This window comes from Rattus norvegicus, chromosome 20 (genome assembly GCF_036323735.1).
Source record: "Rattus norvegicus strain BN/NHsdMcwi chromosome 20, GRCr8, whole genome shotgun sequence".
Taxonomy (NCBI): Eukaryota; Metazoa; Chordata; class Mammalia; order Rodentia; family Muridae; genus Rattus; species Rattus norvegicus.
In genome coordinates this window covers 12164671-12189230 of record NC_086038.1, presented here as the reverse complement: position 1 = coordinate 12189230, position 24560 = coordinate 12164671, and the positions used below count along the sequence as shown (strand labels likewise).

Here is a 24560-nt window from a genome sequence, read left to right as displayed (position 1 = left end):
TGAGCCATCTCTCCAGCCCAGTGACAGTAATCTTTACAAGTAACCTTTGCTACACATCATAGGAGACCCCCACCTCCACATTGTTCTTACTATCAGTACCCTTTCTCAGCATGGAAGGAGGATCCTTGTGGTGTTGGAAAACCCTTAATCAAGGGAAATGAGAAGCCATTTTGTTTATTGGCAAAGAGGGAAGGGGATATGGGGCCAGGACATTCTTAAGCTATTCTGGTGCCTCTGATGGTTTCCCCATGTGGAGAAGAGTAAACACAAAACTCAACCGTGCTTGCAGCTCTGTCTGGTGACGCCAGTGGGGATAGCACAACCCTCTCCCTATTTGTCTGTAGCTAGGAGATGATTTGGGAAGAAAGACAGAGGCAAAAGAGGACAGGCCCGGGCATTTTCTTCTAATCTTTCTTCAGATAAACCCCATTATCTGAATGTGCTGCATGCCTTCTTGACACTACTGTCAAGTGAGCTCTGGCAGCCCTTTGTTCCTTACGCCTACCCCCACACCTCCAGTTGAACATGGCTTGTTGCTGGGAGCTAGGGGTGGGTGGGGCATATGCTGGGCTTAGCTCCCTCTCAGAGCAAAAAACAATAACAACTCCTTCCCTTAACTCACAGGAGTAACACTTTAGCAAAGGACTTGTCAGGCAGCCTCAGGATAAGCCATGCCGCTAAGTGACTACAACACAAACAAAGACTTCAGGAGGTTTTGGATGCCCCAAACAAGCATCCCACCATGGGCCAGATCAGGAGACTTCTTGATTCCTGGACACAGAATTGGGTGTTTTGTGCAAATGAGAGAGGGGGCTGGGCTCGTTAGATTGAGGGGCCAGAAAGATAGCAAGGTCAGACTTCCCAAGAACAACCAGAGCCGGGAGTCATATCTGAGCCTCGAGTTTTATGTATTTCAATTTTTTTACAACTGGCATGTGCCCAGCTCGCCTGGGCCAACATCCTCAGAAAGTCCTTGGCATAGAAACTCCAGAGAAACTCTGCAAGTGTAGTTCTTGGATCTTATTTCAATTTATTTTTAGTACTAAAAGCCATCGAAGTCAGGAAGACGGATGTTCTCGCAGTGGGCATGGCTCCCTACCCTGTAAACATTTACTGTGCCTAGCAACGGCCTACCAAAGAGGAGAGTATGGAGAGAGGATGATCGGAATTTCGCAGCCGGTTAGCTGCGTCTAGGCCAGGGAGCCAGGGCCAGCATGGCAGCGGTAAGTTGTGTCGATCCATACTACCCCCACGTGATGATACCACGTGATACCACGTGATACCACGTGATACCACGTGATAAGAAAAGCACTAATTTCCAGGAAGCCATCGATGTCCCAGTTGGGCACAGTGTCCCCTTTGCCTTATTGGCCCTGTTTAGATGCCCACTACCATGCTTTGCTTGCTCTCATAGCAATGCCTTCTGGGAACAAGTAGCCACCATCTCAGGGAGGCCTCATTTGCTTTCCTTGTCTACATGTGTCCCTCTTGTTAGCATTCTGTCTAGGCTCCACCCCCACAGTTACCTGGCAATAGTCAGGTAAGCTCCGCCCCACAGTTATCTAGCAACAGCCAGGTATGCTCTGCCCCACAGTTACCTGGCAACAGCCAGGTATACTTGACAGTCTAAAAGGGGCTGTTTGCCCCCTCCTCACTCTCTTGTTCTCTCTTGCTCTTGCTCTCTTACCTCCTTGTCCCTTCTCTCTCCATTCCCTTCCCGGCTCTGCTCTCTACATGCTCATGGCCCACCTCTACTCCTCTACTCCTCTCCTCTTCTACTCCTACTTCTCTACTTCTCTCTCTGCCCCTACTAACCTCTTAACTCCCTCCCCATGCCCTGAATAAACTCTGGGCTGGGGAGGTGACTCAGTGGTTAAGAGCACTGACTGCCCTTCCAGAGGTCCTGAGTTCAAATCCCAGCATATACATTAAATAAATAAATATTAAAAAAAAATAAACTCTATTCTATACCATACCGTCGTGTGACTGGTCCCTCAGAGGGAAGGGGTGTCTCAGCATGGACATCTATGGGTCTTTCCCCAGACCTCCATAGAATATAACCCCCCCTTCTCTTTATCCTTTTATAACATAATACCTCTCACTCTCATTCAATCTTACACAGTCTCCAGGGTTACCTAGGTTCCTGGGGGCATTGTCACTACCCTGGTTGTTTCTTAGGTTCATAAGGTGATTGACTTACATCCCAACTGGTTTAGAACCTCAACCCCCATGTATGACCCCCCTTTTCTTTATGCCTGTGTGTGTTTTCTATGACAGCACACCCTCTGGCCCAGGGTCCCCTCAGGGGCTGCCCTTGACCCCTCTCTGGCCAAAATCTCTACCACGAAAAGTCTCCAGAAATCCTCAAGACGCTCCTGTCAGATGGCCCTCCTGGGTATCCAGCCACGCTGCCTTTTTATTTCGAGGGTTCCAAGGAAGGACAAGAGTATCCCAGAGGCAGCAACAATTGACCAGAGTGGTGTGGGGTGAGTCTAGGGGCAATGGGGAGTCTTCCACAATTCCTCTATGCTCATTCCCTGGGCAAGCAGCATCTGGAGGAATGTGAAATATGTCTCTCTGACCTTTTACCTCCCCACTCAGCTGTGCCTGGCAACACCCGTGAGTCAGTGTTTATAGGTAACCCATTTGGAGACACAGAGCTGAGGAAGGACTCTCAGAGGTGTCATGGCAACCCAGGACCTCCCTTCCTCACAGGCTCGCACATCACAGACTCCAGGGAAGGCTCTGGCATTGTGGTCTAGAGAGGGATCTGACAATCTCCCATTTACATGTCTTGAGGCACCATGACCCCTAAGAGGGCTCTTTGCTGCACATAACTAAGGACCAGGGCAGAGTGAGGACTCTAGTCTCCTACTTCTCTGCAGGCTCCTTTTCAGTCAGTAGTCATGACGTTGGACTCCTCAATGGCGGATCAGATGACCCGGCTGAGGTTAAGACTCCTGGAACAGGTAAGACACAGTCTTTCCACTGCTGTGCTTAATCTGTCGCTCCACTCAAATCTCCCACCTCTGCGAACTGCCAGGAGAAGTCCCAGCTCCCAGAGCAAACCTTTTCCCTGTGTCTGACTTCCTAACGAACAGCTATGGTTTCTTGTTTTGCTGTGCTGTACAGAAACCCATTAGGTTCTGGCAGTTTCCAAAGTCAGGCGGCAGGCTGTGCCTACCAGCAAGTGTACTTCTAGGGCACTCTCCTCCAGAGCTCCTGCACCTTCAGACTCCAGTGTTTGAAGGGATACTCCTTACTATGGAGACTGAGCCTAACTTCCCCAGGGAAAAGCCTGGTCACGTCCAGTCTTCCCCTTTGCAACCACGTATGAAATTTGGAGTGACCCATGACCAGCATACCTGCCTATGCACACCACTAAAGCATAGCTCCCATGGGCAACGTCTCTGTATGCTCTGCTTGTATCGCTCCTCTTCCAGTTGCTGTCTATTACCAACACTGGAATCCCTAGTTCAGGGCCAAGGTGACCCTGGGTAGACCCTGAGGGTAGTCTCTCAATCTGCCTGGAGCATCTCTCTCAGAACCTTCAGGGTAACCCTTGGGACCCGTGAAGGAGCCCTCTTGGGAACCATCAAATCATCTATCTTGATTCCCATCAACGTGTCCCCAATGGGCTCCAGTAGGCAACACTTTGAGACCCATCAGGATACTCCCCGTGTTGTGCATCAGGATGCCCTACCTGTTCCTCAGCAGAGCATCGCCTTGGGTCTCCTCAGGGTATCATCATCCCCTCTGGGCTTAGGATGGAGAGCTTGCATTATGTTTGAGAACATTACCAAAACGTAATGGGGGACCGTTGCCCCCCACCCACTCACTTTTCCAAGTGCTTCTTGCCTTTCATACTTCCTTTTGGGTGCTGACCACTCCCAGAGCTCTTGGCCTATCAGCAACATAGGAGGTGGGCAGCACAGATTCCATTCACCAACCTGGAGCCAAGTCACTGTCATAGCTTCTTCCTCTTAGATGCTGGAGCAGGAACGAGAGAGCATGGACAGAGCAGGTAAGAGCTGAAAGCTGATTGGGCACATCCAGGGAGGAAGGGGAACAGACAAGAAGAGGAGCAGGCAAAGCAGGCCCTGGATTTGTTTTCACCTGTAAAACAACACATGCACATACATGCACATATGCATGCATGCATGCACGCACGCACACACACACTGGCACTGCACCACTAGCCCGAATCCTAGAGGGAAAGCATCTTGTAGATGAGGTCAGGTGACCTAGCTCAGGTTGTTCAGTGCAGAAACTTGTGCCTGTTAATTCAGACTCACATTGCTCCTATTGCAAGGGTAGTCAGGGGCTCACTCTTATCCTTCTCAGTACCTGGGACCAGAATCTAGGTCCGTGGACAGCTGAGTGAGGATCTGAGGCCAGAAGAGTATGTCTAGTTCTTTTTTTTCTTAAAACGATTTATTCATTTAATATATATAAGTACACTGTAGCTGTCTTCAGATACACCAGAAGAGGGCATCAGATCTCTTTACAGATGGTTGTGAGCCACCATGTGGTTGCTGGGAATTGAACTCATGACCTCTGGAAGAGTAGTTGGGTGCTCTTAACCGCTGAGCCATCTCTTCAGCCTGTATGTCTAGTTCTTTAGAACATGGAGTATCCACAGCTATGGGTAACTCTGGGAACCCTGAGGGCAGCTGGACAAACCTGCGTGCCTCAAATCTAGATCGAAAATGGCTCACTAGGCCACATGACCCAGGGGACCTACACCGCATCCAGTGGCCACATATGTGCCAGAGGTTATCCCAGGGAACGCTTCCAAAGAAGCCTAGGCAGGCATCATCAAAATCTCAGCTCCAATAGGATGTCAGGACAAGCAGACCCCTTCCTGAGCTTTCTCTCGAGTAAGACCTTCTCCTTCCAGTTGGCGAACATGCCTGTCCTTCCCTTGGCATTGGAGCCAGGGCTATGGAGGTATGACTGGGCCTGTGGAGGATCCTTCAGTACAGGAGTGCTAGGAGTCAAGAGAGATCTGTTCTACTGACTTCCAGTGCCTTACAGGACCAAGAAAAGCCACTAGCCCGACTCTAACCAAGTCCTTCCCTCTCTACCGTAGCCCCTGTTCTCCCTGCCCCAACCTTGGACCCTATTTCTTTAGGGTGGATGTCCATGAGACACCTGAGCTCAGGAGCTCAAAAGCTCCAGGCTACTCTGAACCCTAGAGTGCAGGGAAATTGGGGCACTCTGTGTGAGCCACCAGCCAGGTTTGTAGACCCCATTGATGTGTGCCTTCTTTATGCAGGACAACAGGAAAAGCCAGACCCTGCCCTCCAGAGTGCTTTGATGAGAAGGAAGGACCTTCTACAGAGGCTCTGGGTAGGCCTGCACCTTCTGCCAAACTCGTGCCTAACTACGGACGCTGTATTCATGGGGGGGTCATTTAGCTAATGTTTGCAAATTGAGGATGGCTAACTGAACTGCGAGGGTTTAAGAGAAGAATACTCCCACCCCATCACTTCCCTGAGGAAACTAGACAAATTAAAGCATCAGGTGTAGGCAGTACTTAAGCTTAGAGAATGCTTAGGTAGCTGGCAACAGGGAAGGCAATAAGTCAAGGCCCATTCCCACAGGAAGAGCTCACCTAAGCTAAACTGGCCACCAGCAATAAGTAGCCATGCCTAGAAGCATTGACTTGGGTGTTATCCCAACACGGCTGTGGGACAGGAGGTTTGCTCTTTCTACAGTGAGGCGGATGCTGAAACGCACGAAAAACCACAATAGTTGGCCGAGAAGCAATAAGGACAAACCAAAAACTCAACAAGTAACTGGAATGCGTTTAGAGAAGAGGATTTCCCAGTGTTTACCAAGGAGCACTACTGAACTTGGGGTCACAACCTGTGCCCCAAGTCCTGCCTGGCCACCCATTTGCAATAAGCCAATTAAAAGTCAACAGTTGAAAGCAGAAAAGGGTGTTTATTGAATACGGTCAAGTCAGGAAGAGAAACAGAGATCCCTAGTTCCAGGGACTCCACACTGAACATTTGGGTGCTATATTCCCTGGCGGGGTGAGGCATGGTAAAACCATGCTGGTGAGGGTCCGTTCACCCAGTGAGGTTCACAGGTTGAGTCAGAACCCTCTGCCGATGGCTCTCCCGCCAACTAGCTCTCCCTTTTCAGGAGCAGCAGCTGATGGACGAACACTCCCCGACCTGGAGGACACATGGAAAAGCCATAGCGCCAACCCTGAACCCAGAGGTCCCTCCCATGGATGTCTTCCCTGCTGCCTCCCCATCTTTGCCCCAACCCCCAGAGCCACTAAGGATCATCCAGCAACCGGTAGGGAGGACTCTTGGGTGACCGCAACTTGTGGTGGGGTAGGAGAGGTCTCAACAATGCAGAACGGCACAGTGTGGCCAGCAGGCCATCCAATCAGAGAGACTAGAGACATCTCTCTCCCCTCCTACCTTCCAGGGAGGCCAAAGGCTCTCTCTTTCCCAGGAGTCGGCAGCAGGATGCCAGTGCTCTGGAGAGGTTCATTCTGCTAACAGACAACAGATACTCCATTTGCTGTCCATGACCCCTTGGGTCCTCTGTGGGAATTACATAAAGGACTGGGTTGGAGGTGGTCAACTCTCAGGACAGACTCACCTCCCAGTAGACCAACCTAACAGCTACAATGAAAGAATTAGGGGAGTTTAGCACCAGTGGGCCCTGAATTCGGAGAAGCACCGCCCTTTAATACTTCACAGTGAGCAGGGATGATTAAGGCTCCGACTTAACTACAGAGCTACAACAGCAGAGTATACCATTCTGAGAACGTTCCCTGGTGTAGCCTACACATAGCACCCTGAATCACGAGCAGCAGAAAGCAATGGGTTTCTCGAGCAAACAATATACATGCTTTAAATTGTATGTACTAGTAGTGTGCGCATGTCTTAGGGCTTCCATTGTCGTGAACAAACACCATGACCAAGGCAACTCTTCTAAGGACAGCATTTAACTGGGGCTGCCTTACAGTTCATTATCATCCTGCCACGGCAGGCTCCAGGCAGACGTGGGGCTGGAGGATCCAGAAGGTCTACATCTTGATCCAAAGACAGAAAGAAGGCTGGCTTCCAGGCAGATAGTAGGGTCTCTCCCCACCCCCCCCAACAGGGCGGAGCTTGAGCACCAGAAGACCTCAAAGCCTGTCTACATAGTGACATACTTCCTCCAAGGCCACACCCCCTCACAGTGCCATTTCCCATGAGTCACACTTAGTAAAACCACCACAGTGCGTGAGATACACATATGTGGGATGCACGCCACAGTGCAAACGTGGAAGTCAGAGACCCGTACTGTGGAGTGACTGTCATCTCTCCACTCTTATGTGTGTTCTGGGTATCAGGTTGCCAGCCCTCCTGGAAAACACTTATTTGCTAAGTCATTTCACTGGTTCAAAAAAAAAAGTTCTAAAGCAGGGGAGGTAGGAGGCCCAGGTGAGGTCTCTATTTGGTACTCAGTGTGAGGGAAGACAGGAAGTTGAAGGGAATAGGCACAGGGGGATCTGTCCTTTGGGCAGAGGGAATGGATCTTCCCTCTGCTGGTGAGCTAGCTGAACCCGGTTTCAGGTACTCCAGCTGCTGTTCCTTCCTGTTTTCAGGACCATTGTATTTTTTATTATTATTATTATTATTATTATTATTATTATTATTATTATTATTATTATATGTACCTTGGTGCTTTGCCTAAAGCGGGTATGTCTGTGTGATGGCTTCAGATCTCTTGGAAATGGAGTCACAGACCATCGTGCGCTGCCTTCTGGAGGCTGGGACTAGAACCCGGGTCCTCTGGAAGAACAGCCAGTGTTCTTAACCACTGAGCCATCTCGTCAGCCCCCCCACTATGTTTGCTTTTAGGATCTGGTTGGTCTCACTATGTAGCCCTGGCTGGCCTGGAACCCACTAATACAGACCAGGCTGACCTCAAACAAAACTTCCCATGTACTGAGATCGGACCCACGCTCCACAATACCTGGAGGCTGGTTTCTTGTTCTTAAATGCTTGCTGAAAAAGTAGAGGAACCACACCCGGAAATACAGGAAGACGCGCATCTTGATTGTCATGAACTAGTTACTTATAGGGACGCTGTTCCCATCTGTTGGTAGCTGTTCTTATTTTCAACAGCAGAGCAGACACTCAGCCGAGCCCGTGTGCCCTGTGAGTCCAAACAACTCACTACTTGTACTCTATAGAGAAAGCTCACAGGTCCGGTCTAGGCCACCAACTCCATGAATAGAAAGAAAGAATGAGGACCATATGTGCCCCCTCATATATGGTAGAGTTGCAGTAATTAATAAAGCTGGTAATGGCGCTACAGCAGCCAAGTCACTGTAAAGAACTGTGAACGCCTGACCTTCGAAAGCAAGTGTCTACCCCTAGACTTCCTACACCATGAAATCCCACTCTACTTCTGTTAAAATGCATTACAGCTAAATATTAAAGCAAAATCAACCAGGTATTAACTACCCTCCCGAAGGAAGGAATTACGAGGAACCTTAAAAAATATCATGCAGTTGCCAGACGTGTTGGCATGTACCTAAGTCCCGTACTCTGGAGTCAGAGGCAGAAGGACTGCCACCAGCTCAAGGCCAGGTAGAGCTACCCAGGGAGAGCTTGCCTCACAAACATAACAAAACCATGTCCCAAGGATAGCCGGATGTAAATAGTTTTCTCTCCCGTTATCTATGCTAACTTACAGGGTTAACTGTTAACCTTCTCTTCAGCTGGATGCTGGATGGAGAGATGGGTAGATGGGTAGACAGACAGATAGATGGACAGGATGTGTGGATGGATAAATGACTGTGTAGATGGACAGATGGATGGATGGTTGGTCAAGTGTGCAGGCAGATGGGTGGGGGCTAGCTGCAAAGACGGTGCGTTTAGACAGCTAACCAACCGGTCTTTCTCAGGTCCCCCAGTCTCCTGCAACCATAATACAGCAGTTACCCCAGCAGCCACTGATCGCACAGATTCCTCCTCCTCAGGCCTTTCCCGCTCAAAGATCAGGAAGTATTAAGGAAGGTAGGTGTGTGTTCTATATTGATATTGCTTTCATTTTGTGAAATGAGTACCGAAAGGGAAAGTATTTTCTAAGTAGATGTCTTGGAGTTTTACTGCTTTGAACAGATGCCATGACCAAGGCAAGTCTTATAAAGGAGAACATTTAATTGGGGCTGGCTCACAGGTTCAGAGGTTCAGTCCGTTATCATCAAGGCGGGAGCATGGCAGCATCCAGGCAGGCCTGGTGCAGGAGGGGCTGAGAGTTCTACATCTTCACTTGAAGGTTCCTAGGAGAATACTGACTTCCAGGCAGCTGGGAGGAGGTCTCAAAGCCCACCCCAATTTCCACCAACAAGACCACGCCCACTCCGACAAGGCCACACCTCCAAATAGTGCCACTCCTTGGGCTACGCAAATTCAAACAATGACTGTAGGTGTTTTCCCAGTGAGATGCAACGTAAACATCTCTCCACCCTAGACAATCAGTAACAGACAAAAATAACAGTACCACCAAAGGCCAAGCCTGGTGAACTAACGAGTTTATTGAGGTTACTTTGAGAAAGGCTCCCGGATCAAGTCCCACCCCAGGGCGGGTACCGAGCCACGAAGCTGGAACCACAGAGCTCTCTGCAAATCATGAGGTCAAAGTCTCTTCCATGCATCTTGGCTGCTCTGAACCCTTCAGCAGCCATTACTGCTTATTTAACTCTAGAGAAGGAGGAACTTCGGTTATCTGGTTAGTAGGTTTCAGAGACTTCCTGAGACTTGTGAGTTGGTTGCTTTCTGCTACCTTGGGGCTTTGATCTGTTGGAGGTTTTTTTGAAGTTAACAGAACTCAATGCCCTTTCCAGAGACTGGGGGTTGAAGGAAGAGATAACAGGTTATCCTGGCAAACACAAACCTACTTCTCAAGGTTTCTGAGGAGTGCTGTTTAGTATCCTGGATCAAAGTCCAGCCTAAGCTGAGCCCAGATTGTCCTTTTCTTGGGGAGGGGGAATCTGACATTTCTTGAGCAATTTTAAAAAAGGATTTTTGTGGGGTTGGGGATTTAGCTCAGTGGTAGAGCGCTTGCCTAGCAAGCACAAGGCCCTGGGTTCGGTCCCCAGCTCTGAAAAAAAGAAAAAAAGAAAAAAAAAAGGATTTTTGTTTTGTGTCTGAGTGTGTATTGCTCTCAGAGGCCAGCTGAGGACACCAGATCCCCTAGAACTGGAGTTATAGAGGGCTGTGAGCTGCCGCGGGTGCTGAATCTAAACAAATCATCAGCCAGTGCTCCTAACCACAGAACCATCTCTCCAGCCCCATATTTTATTTTTAATTACATTTAATTAGCCATGGGACGGGGTGTGTGTGTGTGTGTACACAGCACAATGTAATCCAAAGGACAAGCCAGGTAGCCCCTGGTGATAACAGACTCAAAAATAATCTGCCAAACAATGTCCTTTACACTCTGGAAATAGAGGGTATATGAACAAGCAAACTGGAGAGATGGCTCAGTGGTTAAGAGCACTGACTGCTCTACCAGAGGTCCTGAGTTCAAATCCCAGCAACCACATGGTGGCTCACAGCCATCTGTAATGGGATCCGATGCTCTCTTCTGGTGTGTGAAGACAGTTACAGTGTACTCATATAAATAAATAAATAAATAAGTAAGTAAGTAAATAAGTAAATAAGTAAATAAATAAATAAATGTTTTTTTAAAAGTTGAGTTTAAAAAGAGAAAAGGGAAAAGCAAATAAAACATATGGTCTCCAAAAGACCGTAATTCCTTCATAATCAAATCCAAAGATAAACAGTTGAAGTTCTAGAAGAGAATTCAGAAGTCTAGTTTGAGCCATTAGTTTCTCCCCAGCATCATATAACCCAGCTGTGGTGACACACCTGCAATCCCAATACTTGGGAATCCAGAGGCAAGAGATCCAAAAGTTCAGGGACACCCTTGGCTATGTGAGACCTCGTCTCAGAAAACAGAAAAAGCAAAACATCGAAACCGACAAAACAACTCGGCTAAGCAGCACACACCTTTGATTCCAGGGCTGGGGAGGCAGAGGTAGGCTGAGCTCTAGGAGTTCCAGGGCAGCCAGGGCGATGTGGAAAGACCCTGTCCAAAACAAAATACAGGACACCCGAAATATATATTAATGCTCATTGCGATGGTGTGGTAAATGACACTGTTGTATTATGAAGTCCTTTTTAAAAACATTAGTTTTTTTTATCCTTATGTGCAGGCGTGTTTTGCATGTATATATGTATGTTCACTATGTTCACGCTTGGGGCCTGGGGGGATAGAAGAGGGCATCAGATCCTCTGGAACTGGAGTTGTGAGGTCCTATTTGAACCTCTTCCAGGATCTTTTCAATGAGACTCACAGAGGCGGTGATCGATGCAAAAGCAAGAGGAATTTAATTCCCACATGTCGGGGTCCTCCCACTTCAAGGGGAGACGACCCTGAACAGACTCTAACAGGGAGTTATATCCCTTGCAAACAACTGGGGCCGAATCCAAACAATGGTAATGAGGCAGGGTGCTACTGATGGGCGAAGTGACCTCCAAGCTGACTCATGGTCAGTGCACTGACCATTCTGGACTTTCCGGAGGGACGGTTGGGAGTCATAGGCAGCTTTGTTTGACAGTTTGGCTTGTAGCTGTTCCAGGAACGGTTCTAAACTAACTCTGCTCCTACTGGAAGGGAGGGGTCTTTCTGTGCTGGGAGGTTTGTGGTGGAATTCTCCCACTGGCCTCAGACTGACCCCAACTCTGGCTCTTTCAGAGTTACGAATGTTCGTGAGCGACCATGCGTGTGCTGGAACCAAAGCAGGTCTCTCTTTTTTTTTTTTTTTTTTTTTTGGTTCTTTTTTTTGGAGCTGGGGACCGAACCCAGGGCCTTGCACTTCCTAGGCCACTGAGCTAAATCCCCAACCCCAAAGCAGGTCTCCTCTGCATGATAACCACTGAGCCATCTTTCCAGCCCTACAAAGTATTTCCAATACCTGATCATACGGCTTTTAAAATATTCCATACCTTGAAAGTGTCCACCCACAGTCCCTGTAACCATGATTTTTTTTCTTCTTTCTGATTTTGACATTGAGTATGTAACTGGAGTCATGTGATTTCTGTCTGTCTGTGACTGTCTTGGTTTGGTTAATATATTGTACCTAGGGCCCATCCACACTGTAGCCAGGGACAGATCGAATGAGACTGCAGAGTATGGGTGACCACATTTGGCTTCATACCTAGTTGTCCAATATTGGAAGAAAGCCCAAAAGCTTGACTTAGGAGAACCTCCCTTTTGGAGCACCTGCCACTCCAGCTGCTGGCTGGAGCCTCCTCCAAAGCTCCTTGAGTCTTTGTTCCGACTGGTACTGTCACTTGGCCTCTTGACTCTGTTTCGCAAGGGAGTTACCGCAAAGGTCTGACTTCCTACCTTGCTCCTACGGCCTGGCCTGTGCCCACCAGTTCCTGGTGCTTCTGTGTGAGCCTCTCTGCTATGCTGGGCTTAGTTGTTTGACTGAGAACTGAGGTGGCCCTGGGGGATGTTCCTTTAAGGGAAGCTGACAAGAATCCCGGCACTGGTTTGCAGAGTTTAGCTGCTGTGGGGGGAAAACTGACGTTTGTCCATTCCATTGTCAAGAATTGGAATGTTGACAGGTACCTGTGTGGGTGAGTGATAAAACACACTGGACCTATGGCAACACAGCCCCAACGCTGGGTGGCTAAAGCCATCTGGAAATCCAGGGTTGGGCAGGGCTCCCCTCCCTGGGATAGGTAAAGTCTCTTCTGTTTCGTCCTATTCCCTCTGGTCTTCCTCGTCTTCCCTCATCGCTGATCTTCTCTTTGCTCTTTAATAAAAGCAAACACATTTGCCGAGATGCTCTCTCTGCTCTCAGACTCCACTCCTGTTTTGTTTTTTTTTTTGTTTTTGTTTTAGTGGCCTGAGTACACTGTCACTGTCTTCAGACACACCAGAATAGGGCACCAGATCCCATCACAGATGGTTGTGAGCCACCATGTGGTTGCTGGGAATTGAACTCAGGACCTCTGGAAGAGCAGTCAGTGCTCTAACCACTGAGCCATCTCTCCAGCCCTCCGTTAGTGTTTTTTTTAAGGACTATAACGAGCGGCTAACGCATAAGTCTCCTACTCTCCTTTTAGACATGGTGGAGATGATGTTGATGCAGAACGCACAGATGCACCAGATCCTCATGCAGAACATGATGCTTAAAGCCCTGCCCCCTGGGCCCACGGGGCCACGTGCTACTACCCTGCAGGTAGGTTTGGGTGCTGAAATGTAGCCAGTGGCTGGGGGAGGGCGTTGCTCCAGAGGACCCGTGCGAGGATTTCTCTGGTTTCCGGTGAAGGCAATGTTTGCCAGTCTTCTGCCCGAGGAACTCGGGTAATGGGGCTGGGACCCAGAGAGCTCTAAGCCCAGGTAGGGCCTCCAACACATTCTGCTGCCTTTCCTACCACTTTGGGCCCGGACCCAGGGAAAGGATGGTGAAGTCCTGATCTGGCTGTGTACTCTGCCAGGACCAACGATGGGTGCACCACGGGGTCCCGAGAGCTGAAAAGCAGAAGCCATCTCCGGTTCACCACCACCACCACTATGCGCCCACCACCCAGCTGCAGGCCGCCTCCGCAGCTGGCGCCCCTTCCGGTTATGCCGGGTGGCCTCCAGTGGTTGCAGCCACTGCGCTCCCACATGCAGCCAGCTTCTTGCCCACTGTGAGCCACCTGACCGAGCCATCGACCTCCCATCCTAGCTACCCTTAGCACGCCCAGTGTGGAGGGAGAAAGCTAGTGTCTTGCTGCAGGTAAGCCCCAGTCGCCAGGCCACGTGTCTCTGTCCCCCTCTGGAACAGTTATGTGTTAGGTTTTCTGAGAGCCCAGCAGGGTTGGTCTCATAGGCTGTCCGTCCCCAAGAGCTGAGCTGCACTGAAAAATACGTGCTGCTTTTCCGGGTGTGTCAGACCATTCCCGGATCTCAGCAAGCATCCTAGCATTGCTTGTCAACCTCCACTACTCTCCTGGGCCCTCTGGGAACCCTAGGGGAATGAATGCCTCACCCAGGCGGAATACAAACATTTTATTATGAAAGACTAAAGACGGGCTGTAGAGATGGCTCAGCGGTTGAGAGCGCTGACTGCTCTTCCAGAGGCCCTGAGTTCAAGTCCCGGCAACTACATGGTGGCTCACAGCCATCTGTGGTGGGATCCAATGTCCTCTTCTGGTGTGTCTGAAGATAGCTACAGTGTACTCATATAATAAATAAATAAATCTTTAAGACTAAAGACAAAACGACTGGAGATTAGAATAGGTCGTTACAGCTACATACACGTTTTGACACTCTTCTGGAAGGCTGGAATAAGAGTCGGATTGAGACTGGAGATAGGGCTCAGACAGTCTGTTGAACACGGGTGAGGCTCTGCGTTATACCCTCGATGGGCCACGCACGCCCACACATGAAGCAAGGGGCAGCCCAATTCCGTAGCTGAGGAAGACATGTTTGTTGGCCGTATCCGGAGTGACCACTTCATTTTAATGTGAAAGAAGCAAGCTGAAGAATTCGTGAGGTGACTTCAGTTAAAATAGACAGGGCCAACGGATGGTTCGGCAGATAAAGGTGCTTGCTGTGAAGTCTGGTAACTGAGTTTTATCCTCATGACACGGGGTCACTGGTGGGGATGGGGTGGCCAACTTCTGTAGGTTGCCCTCTGACCTCCAGTTTTGCATGGCGGGCACCTGGAACCCAGCCCCCGTGACCAGTTAAATGTAATTAAGGCTAAAATAAAGAGCTGGACGTAGTTGCGTGTATCTTTAGTCCCAGCGCTCAGGAGGCAGAGGCTGGCAGGCCTCTAGTTCAAGGCCAGCCTGGTCTACATGGTTAGTTCCAGGCCAGCTAGAGTTGCACAGAGAAACCCTGTCTGTAAAAACAAACAAGCAAACAAGAAAGGGCTGGAGAGGTGGCTGGGTGGCTACGAGTTAGGGGCACTTGTTCTTACAAGCCAGGTTCGAGTCCCAGCACCACCTGGCAATTCGCAACTATCTGGAAGTCAAGCTCCAGCCTATTCAGTGTCCTCTTCTGACCTCCAAGGACATCATGCACGCACAGGACACACATAAACACATATAGGCAAGACACTCATACATATAACATTTTATAATCTTAACAATAACAAGACCCAGGCTGGAGAGATGGTTCAGCGGTTAAGGGCACTGACTGCTCTTCCAGAGGTCCTGAGTTCAAATCCCAGCCACCACATGGTGGCTCACAGCCATCTGTAATGGGATCTGGTGCCCTCTTCTGGTGTGTCTGAAGACAACTACAGTGTACTTATATATAATAAATAAATCTTAAAATAAATAATAACAAGACCCAGGTGTGAGGTATGCACGCACGCACACACATGTGCCCTGCAGGCTGTGTAAGTATGGGTGAATGCACATGCCATGTAGAAAGCATTGTTTGCTCCGGGAGGGTTGGATGATCGCTTTCTCAGTTCCATCCCCACCGTGGCCCATCAGGTAGAGAGGAAGTCATATCCATGTGCGTGCTTCCTGTACTTTTTGGTGCCTCTTTTTGTTGCATTGGAAAAGCTAATTTCCTTTTTGGTTTTATTGCTTTTGAGCCCAGGCTGACAACAGACTACAGTCCTAGCTTGCCTGCTGCTAGGATTAGACTTGTGCAATCATGTCTGACTCCTTTTTTGTTTGTTTGAGATGGGGGTCTTACTCTGTAGCCCTGATTGGTCATGTACTATGCAGACCTGGCTGACCTTGAACTCATCCTCTGAGCTCCACCTGCCTCTGATCACTTCCAACTTCGGATAGCTGGCCTAGGGCTTGCCTAACCAAGCCTAGTTTCTTTGTTATTTTAATGGTTTTGTTTGTTATTGTTTTTTGAGGCAGGTCTCTCTTCCGTGTTGTCCCTTGTCCAGAAAGTCTCTGTGTAGACCAGGCAGGCCTCGTAGACCAGGCAGGCCTCACACTAAGAGATCCATCTGCCTCTGCCTCCTGAGCGCTGGAAGTGCACAGCTACGTCTGGCTTAATCTTTTATTTGGAAAGATTTATGATTTTTGTGGTATGGGGTTGAACCCAGGCTTTCAAGCACATTAGCCAAGTGCTTTTCCATTAAGTTAACAGCCACGGACCTCTTACCACTTTGAGACAGCACCTCACTGAGTTGCTAAGGCTGGCCTCAAACTGGTAATTCTCCTGCCTCAGTCTCCCTACTAGATGGGATCACTGGAGTGATACATGGTAAGTTATTTTTCCGCTGGTGAAATGAGACAACAGGTGTATTGTGCAGGCGAGATCACTGGCCCCAAGGAAGGAGGCCAAGGAAGCTGCTATGGGAACGGAGAGAGGGGAGAAAGAAGAGAAAGAGCATGCGCGGAGAGGAGGAGGAAGAGGAGGAAGAAGAGGAGGAGTAGGAGGAAGAAGAGGAAGAGGAGGAGGAGGAGGAGAAGAAGAAGAAGAGGAGCAAGGAGATCACAATGTCTGGGTTAGAGAGGAGCCTCTGGGGGAAGGGCAGCCCAGACCATGGGCTAGAAAAGTCCAGGTTTGGGGACGAGGTATACAAGGTAGGGACTGAGGGATGCTGGGAGAACCTGGAGACCAGGTCTTTTTTGCTATGCAAATATGCACCTCAGCCCCTTGTCCCGGGCCTGAAACCAAATACTACAATCCACCTGCTTTTATAGATTGTTTTTTTCTTCTGAGAATTATAGTAAGTTTTCATTTGCCTAAGGTGAAGTTTTTCATTTGCTAAGCTCCTCACCAAAAACCTGGTGTCTGTTTTAGAATCCCTGAGAAACTTGTTTTTGTTACAAGCACCAGTTAAAGAGCTCCCACAAAGGGACTGGAGGGATGGTTCAGCGGTTAAGAGCACTGACTGTTCTTCCTGAGGTCCTGAGTTCAAGTCCCAGCAACCACATGGTGGCTCACAACCATCTGTAATGGGATCTGATGCCCTCTTCTGGTGTGTCTGAAGACAGCGACAGTGTACTCATATACATAATATATAAATAATAAATTCTTTAAAAATATTTTTAAAAAAGAGCACACAATTTCCCTTTTCATATGATTTAATTATTAATCTGATGGAGGCAGATGTTTGGCAGATGTTTGTCAGCATGGCCTGACAATGCCGGGCTAACAAGGAGGAAGCATGCTAGCACCTGGGCGCACCCTGGCTGTATGACCACCGGGGAGTGCTCATGGACCACCGCCACACTCAGTCTTCCTAGTTCCTTTCGAGCCTGCTGTTTGGCTGGAGAGTTTGAGCAGGCCCTGTAGAGGGCTTAGGGGTCCCCCGTGACTGGGGTAAAAGCTCCTGGCCACGCCCCTTAACAGCGGCCGATAGGGACTAAGAGCCTTTTTGAACACCTGTATTCTGAGAAGATGCACAGCGCGCCCCAGGGATTTTAAAGATGGCCCAAGTATGTGAGCAGCCAATCCACAGAGTCTGTGTAACTTTCATCGAGATGATAGGCCCTTCAAGGAAGCGAGGGATTGAACCTAGAATAAACAGAAACTGAGGAAGCAGTGAGGATCACCATGCCTCCTGGAACAGGACAGAACCCGCCCCCACAGGCCTGGAGTCATGACAGTGTGACCGCACTCAGATACAGCTGCTGGCCAAACCACAGATTTAGGGCAGCAGAGCGACAGGCCCGGAACGTGGTAAAGGACTTACCGAGCACGACAAGGCCCTGGATTCCATCCCTGGTGCTGCAAAACCAAACCAAACCAAAAAACACCCACCAGACCAAACCAGAAATGCCAAGAAGAGAAGAAGGGAAACAGATAAGTAAGTGACTCAGAAGCAATCATTTCCCAAGGATGCTCAAAAACGAACCAGATAGGTGGCCGAGAAGGGAACAGGCCGCATAAGCGTACATGGGGGGTACACCCAGCAGAGGGGTCAGGAAACCCTATCTAGGTCCAAGATCACTGGCTACTCGCTGGGAAGATGAATGATCCAGATTTGAGTAGGTGTTCAGCATGGACAGTAAAGGACTTCAGGTCAACCGGAATTCCATGTTCTGGGACTTGAGCAGAATGATCATGCCTCTAACGGCCAGTAGGGGGAGCCCCAGTGGCGGGACCACAGTGGCCCACAGGATGTCAGTGGATGGTAAGGCTGATATCCTGAGTTCCATCTCTGGGACGCTCATCATAGCAGAGAGCCATCTCCCGCCAGCTGTCTGACTTCCCCACGCATGCAGTGAGAAATGTGCACCCACACGTGTACACACACACACACCAAATAAACATAATCTGAAACAATTTAAAACAGCAACACAGGTGGGGAACACACCTGAATCTCTGGCCCCAGGAGACAAGATCTGTAGGTCAGTGGGCTGTCTTATGGTGTCTACAGCCAACAGCTTAAAAAAGGCGGGGGCACAAGGTGGCTCTTGGGAATGGAGAAAGCAGGTCACAGAGTTCCTGAGGGTAGGGGTGGGAACCTTGTCCTTTTGAGCCTGCTTGTCTGCAGGCGCCTGAGAATAGATTTCAGTGTTCTGGCATGTTCCTTCTACTTCAGGAAGACAGGGCAGGGCAGTCCATCCAGACTCTACACTAGAAACCCAAACAGCGTCTATGTTTCTTGTCTTGGAACGTCCTATTCTGCTCACAACAGTCCACCCAGCCTTCTAATCAGAGTGAGGGCCGGCAGGCACTTCCTTGGTACTTTCTGAAGCCAATGCCCACTCACAGAACGAAGCTGTAGTATGGGCTGATGCCCTCCAGGTCAGCATGACCCACAAAGATCCACCGTGGAGGGACAGGACTCTGTCCATCGTGTCCTCTGTCTCAGAGCTTTGCGGCATCAGTAGAGTCCCCTGCTCAGAGGCTGGAGCCTAGCTCCGGTGTGGCGGCTCAGTTCCTCCAGCACCAGCTTCTCCTGGTTGTACATCTGGAACACAGCAGCATATAAGCTGATAGGAGGCGACTTGGGGACCCTTATCCCGAGTCAGAGTCCTCGCAAGGTTCACCTCCTTCGGAAACTTCCCCCCTTCGTCCTTCCCATCCCCCCTTCCATCCCCCAGGCTCTGCACAAGTCTATCAGGCAGCACCTGAATAGAGATTCAGAGAGCCGTGGGAGGACGGGAGATGCAAAGGAATAGGACAGCAGGGAGTGGGCGCCCAAAGGATCAGGGAGAAGCTGGGGTACACACGGGGTCCAGGGAAGTGTGGGGCAGGGAGGGAGAGGGCATAGAAAGGGCTGGGCGGTAGCAGAGCCAGATGGGGATCTACTTTTTTCCCTTTTTTTTTTTTAAATAAAAGATTTATTTATTATATATAAGTACACTGTAGCTGTCTTCAGACACACCAGAAGAGGGCATCAGATCTCATTACAGATGGCTATGAGCCACCATGTGGTTGCTGAGATTTGAACTCAGGACCATCTGGAAGAGCAGTCAGTGCTCTTAACCGATGAGCCTTCTCTCCAGCCCCCTGGGGGATCTACTTTTAATTGGGAAAAAAAAGTTCATTTACAGGTGCTGGAGAGACGGCTCAGCAGTTGAGCGCACTCACGTTTTACGGATCCCATGGGTCGGATTTCCCACACCCACATAGGAAGCTCACAACCACTGGAAGTTCCAGTTTCGGGGGATCGAGCCCTCCTCTGGCCTCTCTTGATAACCAGCACACACACACAGTGCCCATAAGCTCATGAAGGTTCGCACTCATAGACAGAAAACCTTAAAAAGAAAAACGTTCATTCCGAGCAATAGACTAACAGATCTAACCCAAGCCTATTGGACAACTCAGTGGGCTTTATAAATGTGGTACCCATCAGCCGTTAAGAGGAAACAAACCACTCCCTCCTTAACATTACTCATTGCCAACTGATGGGTAAGGTTTTTTGTTTTTTTGTTTTTTTTGTATGTTTTTCTGACCATTAAGTATCCCTTGACCCCCATCAATAATAGCTCGCATTTAGGGAATTTAACTTTTATTTTTTTCTCTTTTTTCGGAGCTGGGGATCGAACCCAGGGCCTTGTGCTTGCTAGGCAAGCGCTCTACCACTGAGCTAAATCCCCAACCCCCGAGGAATTTAACTTTTAATATGTCTGTCCCGGTGTGAAGAATTATGAGGAGCCAGAACCTTTAAAACGAGACTTCACCTTTCCAGGCAGGATAGATGGAGGCTGAGGTTCCCGCCTCTTGCCAAGGGGTGTGCATGGGGAAGGGGTGCTGGGCAGCAGCTTAGGGGTTAGGGTTGTATCTGGGGGTAGCACACAGCTCCTTGCACAGGTACTGCTCTTACCTTTTGCCACTCAGCCTCGGAGCTGTGGGTGAAGCCCAGCAGGTGACAGAGTCCATGCGTGGCTGTCACCTGTTGGAGTAATTGAGAAGTCAGCTCAGGGGATGATCTACCAGAAAGCTGGCCCTTCAGAGCCTTGGAAGACTGCGCTGTCCTATGCCAGGGGCAGGACCCTGGGGCAGGATACACAGTTGCTGCACTGGACAAGAGCACCTCAGCTGTCTCCTGTCTAGGCAAGTGCTACCAGTGGGGCCACACCCCAACCTAGGTCACCTCCTATCTTAAACGGAACAATTCACCCAAGGCAGTATTGGGGAATCCAATTAGAATTAAGCAGGGGTAGCTCACGGTTGTAGTCTCAGAGATCTAGAAGGCTGCACTGAAGTACTGATTGAACCAAAGAGTGCGAGACCTGGGTGGTATAGTGAGTCTAAATCTCTTCATTTATTTACTCTGCCTTCAGACAATCAGAAGAGGGCATCAGATCCCATCCCAGATGGTTGTGAGCGACCATGTGGTTGCTGGGATTTGAACTCAGGATCTCAGGAAGGGCAGTCAGCGCTCTTAACCACTGAGCCACCTCTCCAGCCCTACGAGTTTTAAATTGTGCTATGTGTCTGTGTATGCGCACATGAGTACAGACATCCCTGAGGCCAGAAGAAGAGTTGTTTAACACCTGACATAGGTGCTGGGAAGAGAACTCGGGTTCTCTGGAAGAACAGTGGCTCCTATTAACCACTGAGCCATCCCTCTAGCCTGAGCCTGTATCGCTAAAAAAAAAAAAAAAAAGTTAAGCAGCAAGAGAGTCTAAACACAAGAAAAGGAAAGCTGGGAGCAGGGCTGACTCTAAGAGAGAAGGAAAAGAGCCAAGGATGTGTGCTTAACCCTGGAGAGTGAAGCCTTGCGACTGTGGCATAAAACGAGGTCAGGGCATCTGTGCGGAGTGGGCATAGTGATCGGGGAGAGACAGGATGGGATTTGAGGTGGGTGGAGGCAGAGGCTGGATGGGGGAATCAGTGTGGCCTGCTTCTAAAGGACTGGGCTTAGCCCACAGAAGAGGGGGTAGAACAGAGTCCAGCCCAAGGGACCGAAGGTCTATACCAAGTCTGAAGAGCTAACAAAGAGACTGCATGCTGTCTAGCTTTGGTCGACCAGAACACTAAGATTTATAGAGAGGACTACTGCAAACCAAGCTAAAGTTACCTCAGGCGATCTCTAGCCCCTTCTAATAACCATTTACTACCAACCTTGCTATCTGTCCTAATATCCTCATGTCGAGCAGACAACCTCTTGGGAAGGATAGTTAGTCTGACACACTTCTAGCCTCCGCCATCCCTAAAGCCAGGGACACCTGGGTCACGTGGGAAACCTGCAGAATTGCCACCACCGCCCGGCATCCTGTCTACCTGGTGTCTGCACTGAAGTCACCAGGGACTGCACGGACTTGTGTGCCTCTCTTTCGTTCCAGGACTATGCAAGTTCACATAACCCCTTCCACGTTGTAACATACCATTCTCAGAAATCCAGATCTGTTCTTTGGCCTCATTTGGCTCAGAACAAACTAGTTTCTTATTTCCTTTAAAGCAGAGCTGTGTTCGGTCAACAGGCAGTGAAGAGGCTGGCTCTGGGCCACTGCCTTCACAACAGAGCATTACAACTTATAGCACAGGCTCGATTACCCTAGATCAAGGGCACAGTCAAGGCCAAGGCCCAGCTCCTAACTCTGGGTCACCTCCAGGGCCTGCTTTGGGTCACTCTTAAATTCTAGGAGGCTCACAGACAGCAAGGCTGTGGCTGCTCTGTCAAAGTGGAGTGCTTCTATTGAGCAACGTGCCATTGTTTCTCTTGTCAGGGCTTTCCCTTCCCCTCTCGAACTCTGAAATGAAGCTCCTGTTCTATGTTGGGTAGTGTAATAAGAAGCCAATCCGGCAAATTTCAATTAGGGAAACATGGTCTCATTTCCAGAGAGAAAAGCCGAAAAGGTCCCTGTGAACTCTCAGTGCATCCTCCTTCTCTCAAGCCTGGAGATTCCTGTTCGCCGCTTTTAAGTTCTCCTCATCGATACAAATGGTACACGTGGATGCTCACGTGCACACAGGGGTTGCCTCCTCAACCTTCTCCAGGGTTGAAGTTTGTTCATAAGTGGATGTGGCTTTGCCCCACCCCCTTACCGTCAGGACATCATAGTAATCCTCGTTTCCTTTGCAATACTGGAAGATATACTCCACTCCTAGGAAAACGTCTCCCAGATTATAGTCATCCGGTGAGCGTGGCTGAGGAAATTCACCTGCTTTCAGATTCTGCAAAGGAGAAAGCAAACTGGGAGGCCTTGGCGAACAGTGGCCGGATTACAAGGACTCGACCCACTTGTTTGGAAGAGGACACAGGACTTCTGACCACAGGATGTTCAAGCCATGTAACAGAAGCTAAGGGCCATCGAGGAGTCGGAGGGGGTGGAATGCAATTATTACACACAGTGGCCCTCACATGCTTCAATTTCATTAAATTATCTACTTCCCCTAGTCACATTCAACATCCTTGAATTGGCATACGGACACAATCAGACTCTTCCCCACTTGCCTGCCTGCCATGTTTTCCTGTTAAGCAATAAGGCGAGTGCTTGGACACACTCTTACACTGTACCTTTGTCACGGTTTGCATTTATTTCTCTAGGCATAACACCCATAGATGGTGGCACTCGCACATTTCACAGCCTTTTCAGCCTTTTGAAGCACTGTTTACTATCTATCAAAAGTCGCTCCCCAGGAGGATTGCTCCAATAACAATGGGTTAGACAATGTGGTTACTTGTAGCTGTTGCAAGGGAGTTGAAAATGCTTACCACTTTTAAACTTTTCTGTCCACATATTCACTACTGAGATACCCTTACAACTGGAGAGGCCCAGGCTCAGCGGTTAAGAGCACTGACTGCTCTCTTCCCAGAGGTCCTGAGTTCAATTCCCAGCAACCACATGGTGGCTCACAACCATCTGGGATGGGATCTGATGCCCTCTTCTGATGTGTCTGAAGACAGCTACAGTATAGTTACATATATAAAGTTAATAAATCTTTAAAAATAAATAAATAAACTGTGCAGAGGTCCCTTCTTTGAATTCTCTGATAGCATTGAGTGAGGGTGGTCCCTGCATAAAGGAATTGTGATGTTTAAGGATAAACATACTTAATGGATATAGGTCAGATCTGGGTGGCTTTAAACTTAGTGATCTGCCAGCCTCTGCCTCCCAAGCACTAGCACTAAAGGTGTGTGCCACCACCACCGACACCTGGCTGAGATAACGGCTTCTTAATGTGGCCCTTGTCTGGCCTTGAACTAACTAGACAGACCAAGGGTGGCTTTGAACTCACAAACATTAGATTGCCTCTGCCTCTTGAATAGGTGGGATTAAAGGCACGCAGTTACACCAGGCTAGACTCCAATGCATTTCGAAAATCAAAGATAACCATATCTGTAAAATAATTAACAGGTACTGTTCTGGGAGGAAAGTAGGCCATACGAGAAGAACAATTTTTTTTTACCTCATGAAATGGGAAAGAAAGCACATCAGTTGGAACATTTTTATTCCTGTAGATCCTATTAATGTTCTGAATATTCTTGTTGTCAACACAGATGATCCCCAGGTCAAATTTCTTCACTCCTAAAATACTCCTGACTAAATCCATCTTCCTGCGAAGTGGCATTCTTCTGATGGGGACCACCCGCTGAAGATTTTTAATCACCAAACTCATTTCAGGAAAAACACCCAGCCAGCCCTTTAAAAAACGGTTGGAATGAACCTGTGGTTAAAGTTCGAGAAAAAAAAAAACCCATAAGAATTAGAAAGTGATAAATTATGTAAAAATACACGCGCGCTCACAATAAAACAACTTTATTTGGTGGCAATTCTAAGGGAAATTACATTCACCGTAGGAAACAAACAGGGTAGGCTGGGCACAATGTGCAGAATAAGGTAGGTAGTTTGGGAAGGTTGCAATGGTGTAGGACCAGGTGAGAATGAGTGTGGGTGAGAAAATGAGGTCGCTGTGGGTCCAGCGTCTCTCGGGCACTCAGGTGGGAGGATCCACGCACGAACTAGGCGCTCCCACGCCGCGCAAGGACGAGTCGCCGCGCACTTACCGAAGTAAACGGTAAAGAAGGCCGGGAGCCCGGCAGTCCGCCTGCCGGAAGCTCAACAGCAGCACACCGGAAGCCGGATGCAGAAGACCGGAAGTTGGTCCTACGAATTTGACGTCCGTAACACACAACTAAGAGC

General features: G+C 49.1%; 2 protein-coding genes across 8 annotated transcripts; one reads left to right on the top strand and one right to left on the bottom strand.

The window, feature by feature from the left end:
- Nucleotides 1-1959: 1959 nt before the first annotated feature.
- C20h21orf58 (similar to human chromosome 21 open reading frame 58) lies at nucleotides 1960-23378 on the top strand. Of its 5 annotated transcripts, none has more exons than XM_039099008.2 (8): nucleotides 1960-2486; nucleotides 2886-2969; nucleotides 3988-4024; nucleotides 5279-5352; nucleotides 6154-6312; nucleotides 8927-9038; nucleotides 13167-13282; nucleotides 13542-14309. In XM_039099008.2, the coding sequence occupies exons 2-8, from the start codon at nucleotides 2907-2909 to the stop codon at nucleotides 13782-13784; spliced, it is 804 nt and encodes a 267-aa protein (XP_038954936.1). In that variant the 5' UTR covers nucleotides 1960-2486; nucleotides 2886-2906; the 3' UTR covers nucleotides 13785-14309. The 5 variants fall into 5 exon arrangements, with proteins under 5 accessions (XP_038954936.1, XP_038954933.1, XP_063135530.1 ...); XM_039099005.2 differs by lacking the exon at nucleotides 1960-2486 and adding an exon at nucleotides 22256-23378 and having other exon boundaries at nucleotides 2654-2969; nucleotides 13542-13825; XM_063279460.1 differs by lacking the exon at nucleotides 1960-2486 and adding an exon at nucleotides 16816-17073 and having other exon boundaries at nucleotides 2654-2969; nucleotides 13542-13825.
- On the bottom strand, nucleotides 14081-24553 carry Ybey (ybeY metalloendoribonuclease). Of its 3 annotated transcripts, none has more exons than NM_001108529.1 (5): nucleotides 24425-24508; nucleotides 23827-24060; nucleotides 22462-22590; nucleotides 20294-20362; nucleotides 15032-18934 (listed from the first exon to the last, which is right to left on the bottom strand). In NM_001108529.1, exons 2-5 carry the CDS (start codon nucleotides 24034-24036, stop codon nucleotides 18848-18850), a joined length of 495 nt encoding a protein of 164 aa, NP_001101999.1. In that variant the 5' UTR covers nucleotides 24037-24060; nucleotides 24425-24508; the 3' UTR covers nucleotides 15032-18847. The 3 variants fall into 3 exon arrangements, with proteins under 3 accessions (XP_063135303.1, NP_001101999.1, XP_006256363.1); XM_006256301.5 differs by having other exon boundaries at nucleotides 18291-18934; nucleotides 23827-24084; nucleotides 24425-24553; XM_063279233.1 differs by lacking the exon at nucleotides 22462-22590 and having other exon boundaries at nucleotides 14081-18934; nucleotides 23827-24084; nucleotides 24425-24553.
- Nucleotides 24554-24560: the final 7 nt, after the last annotated feature.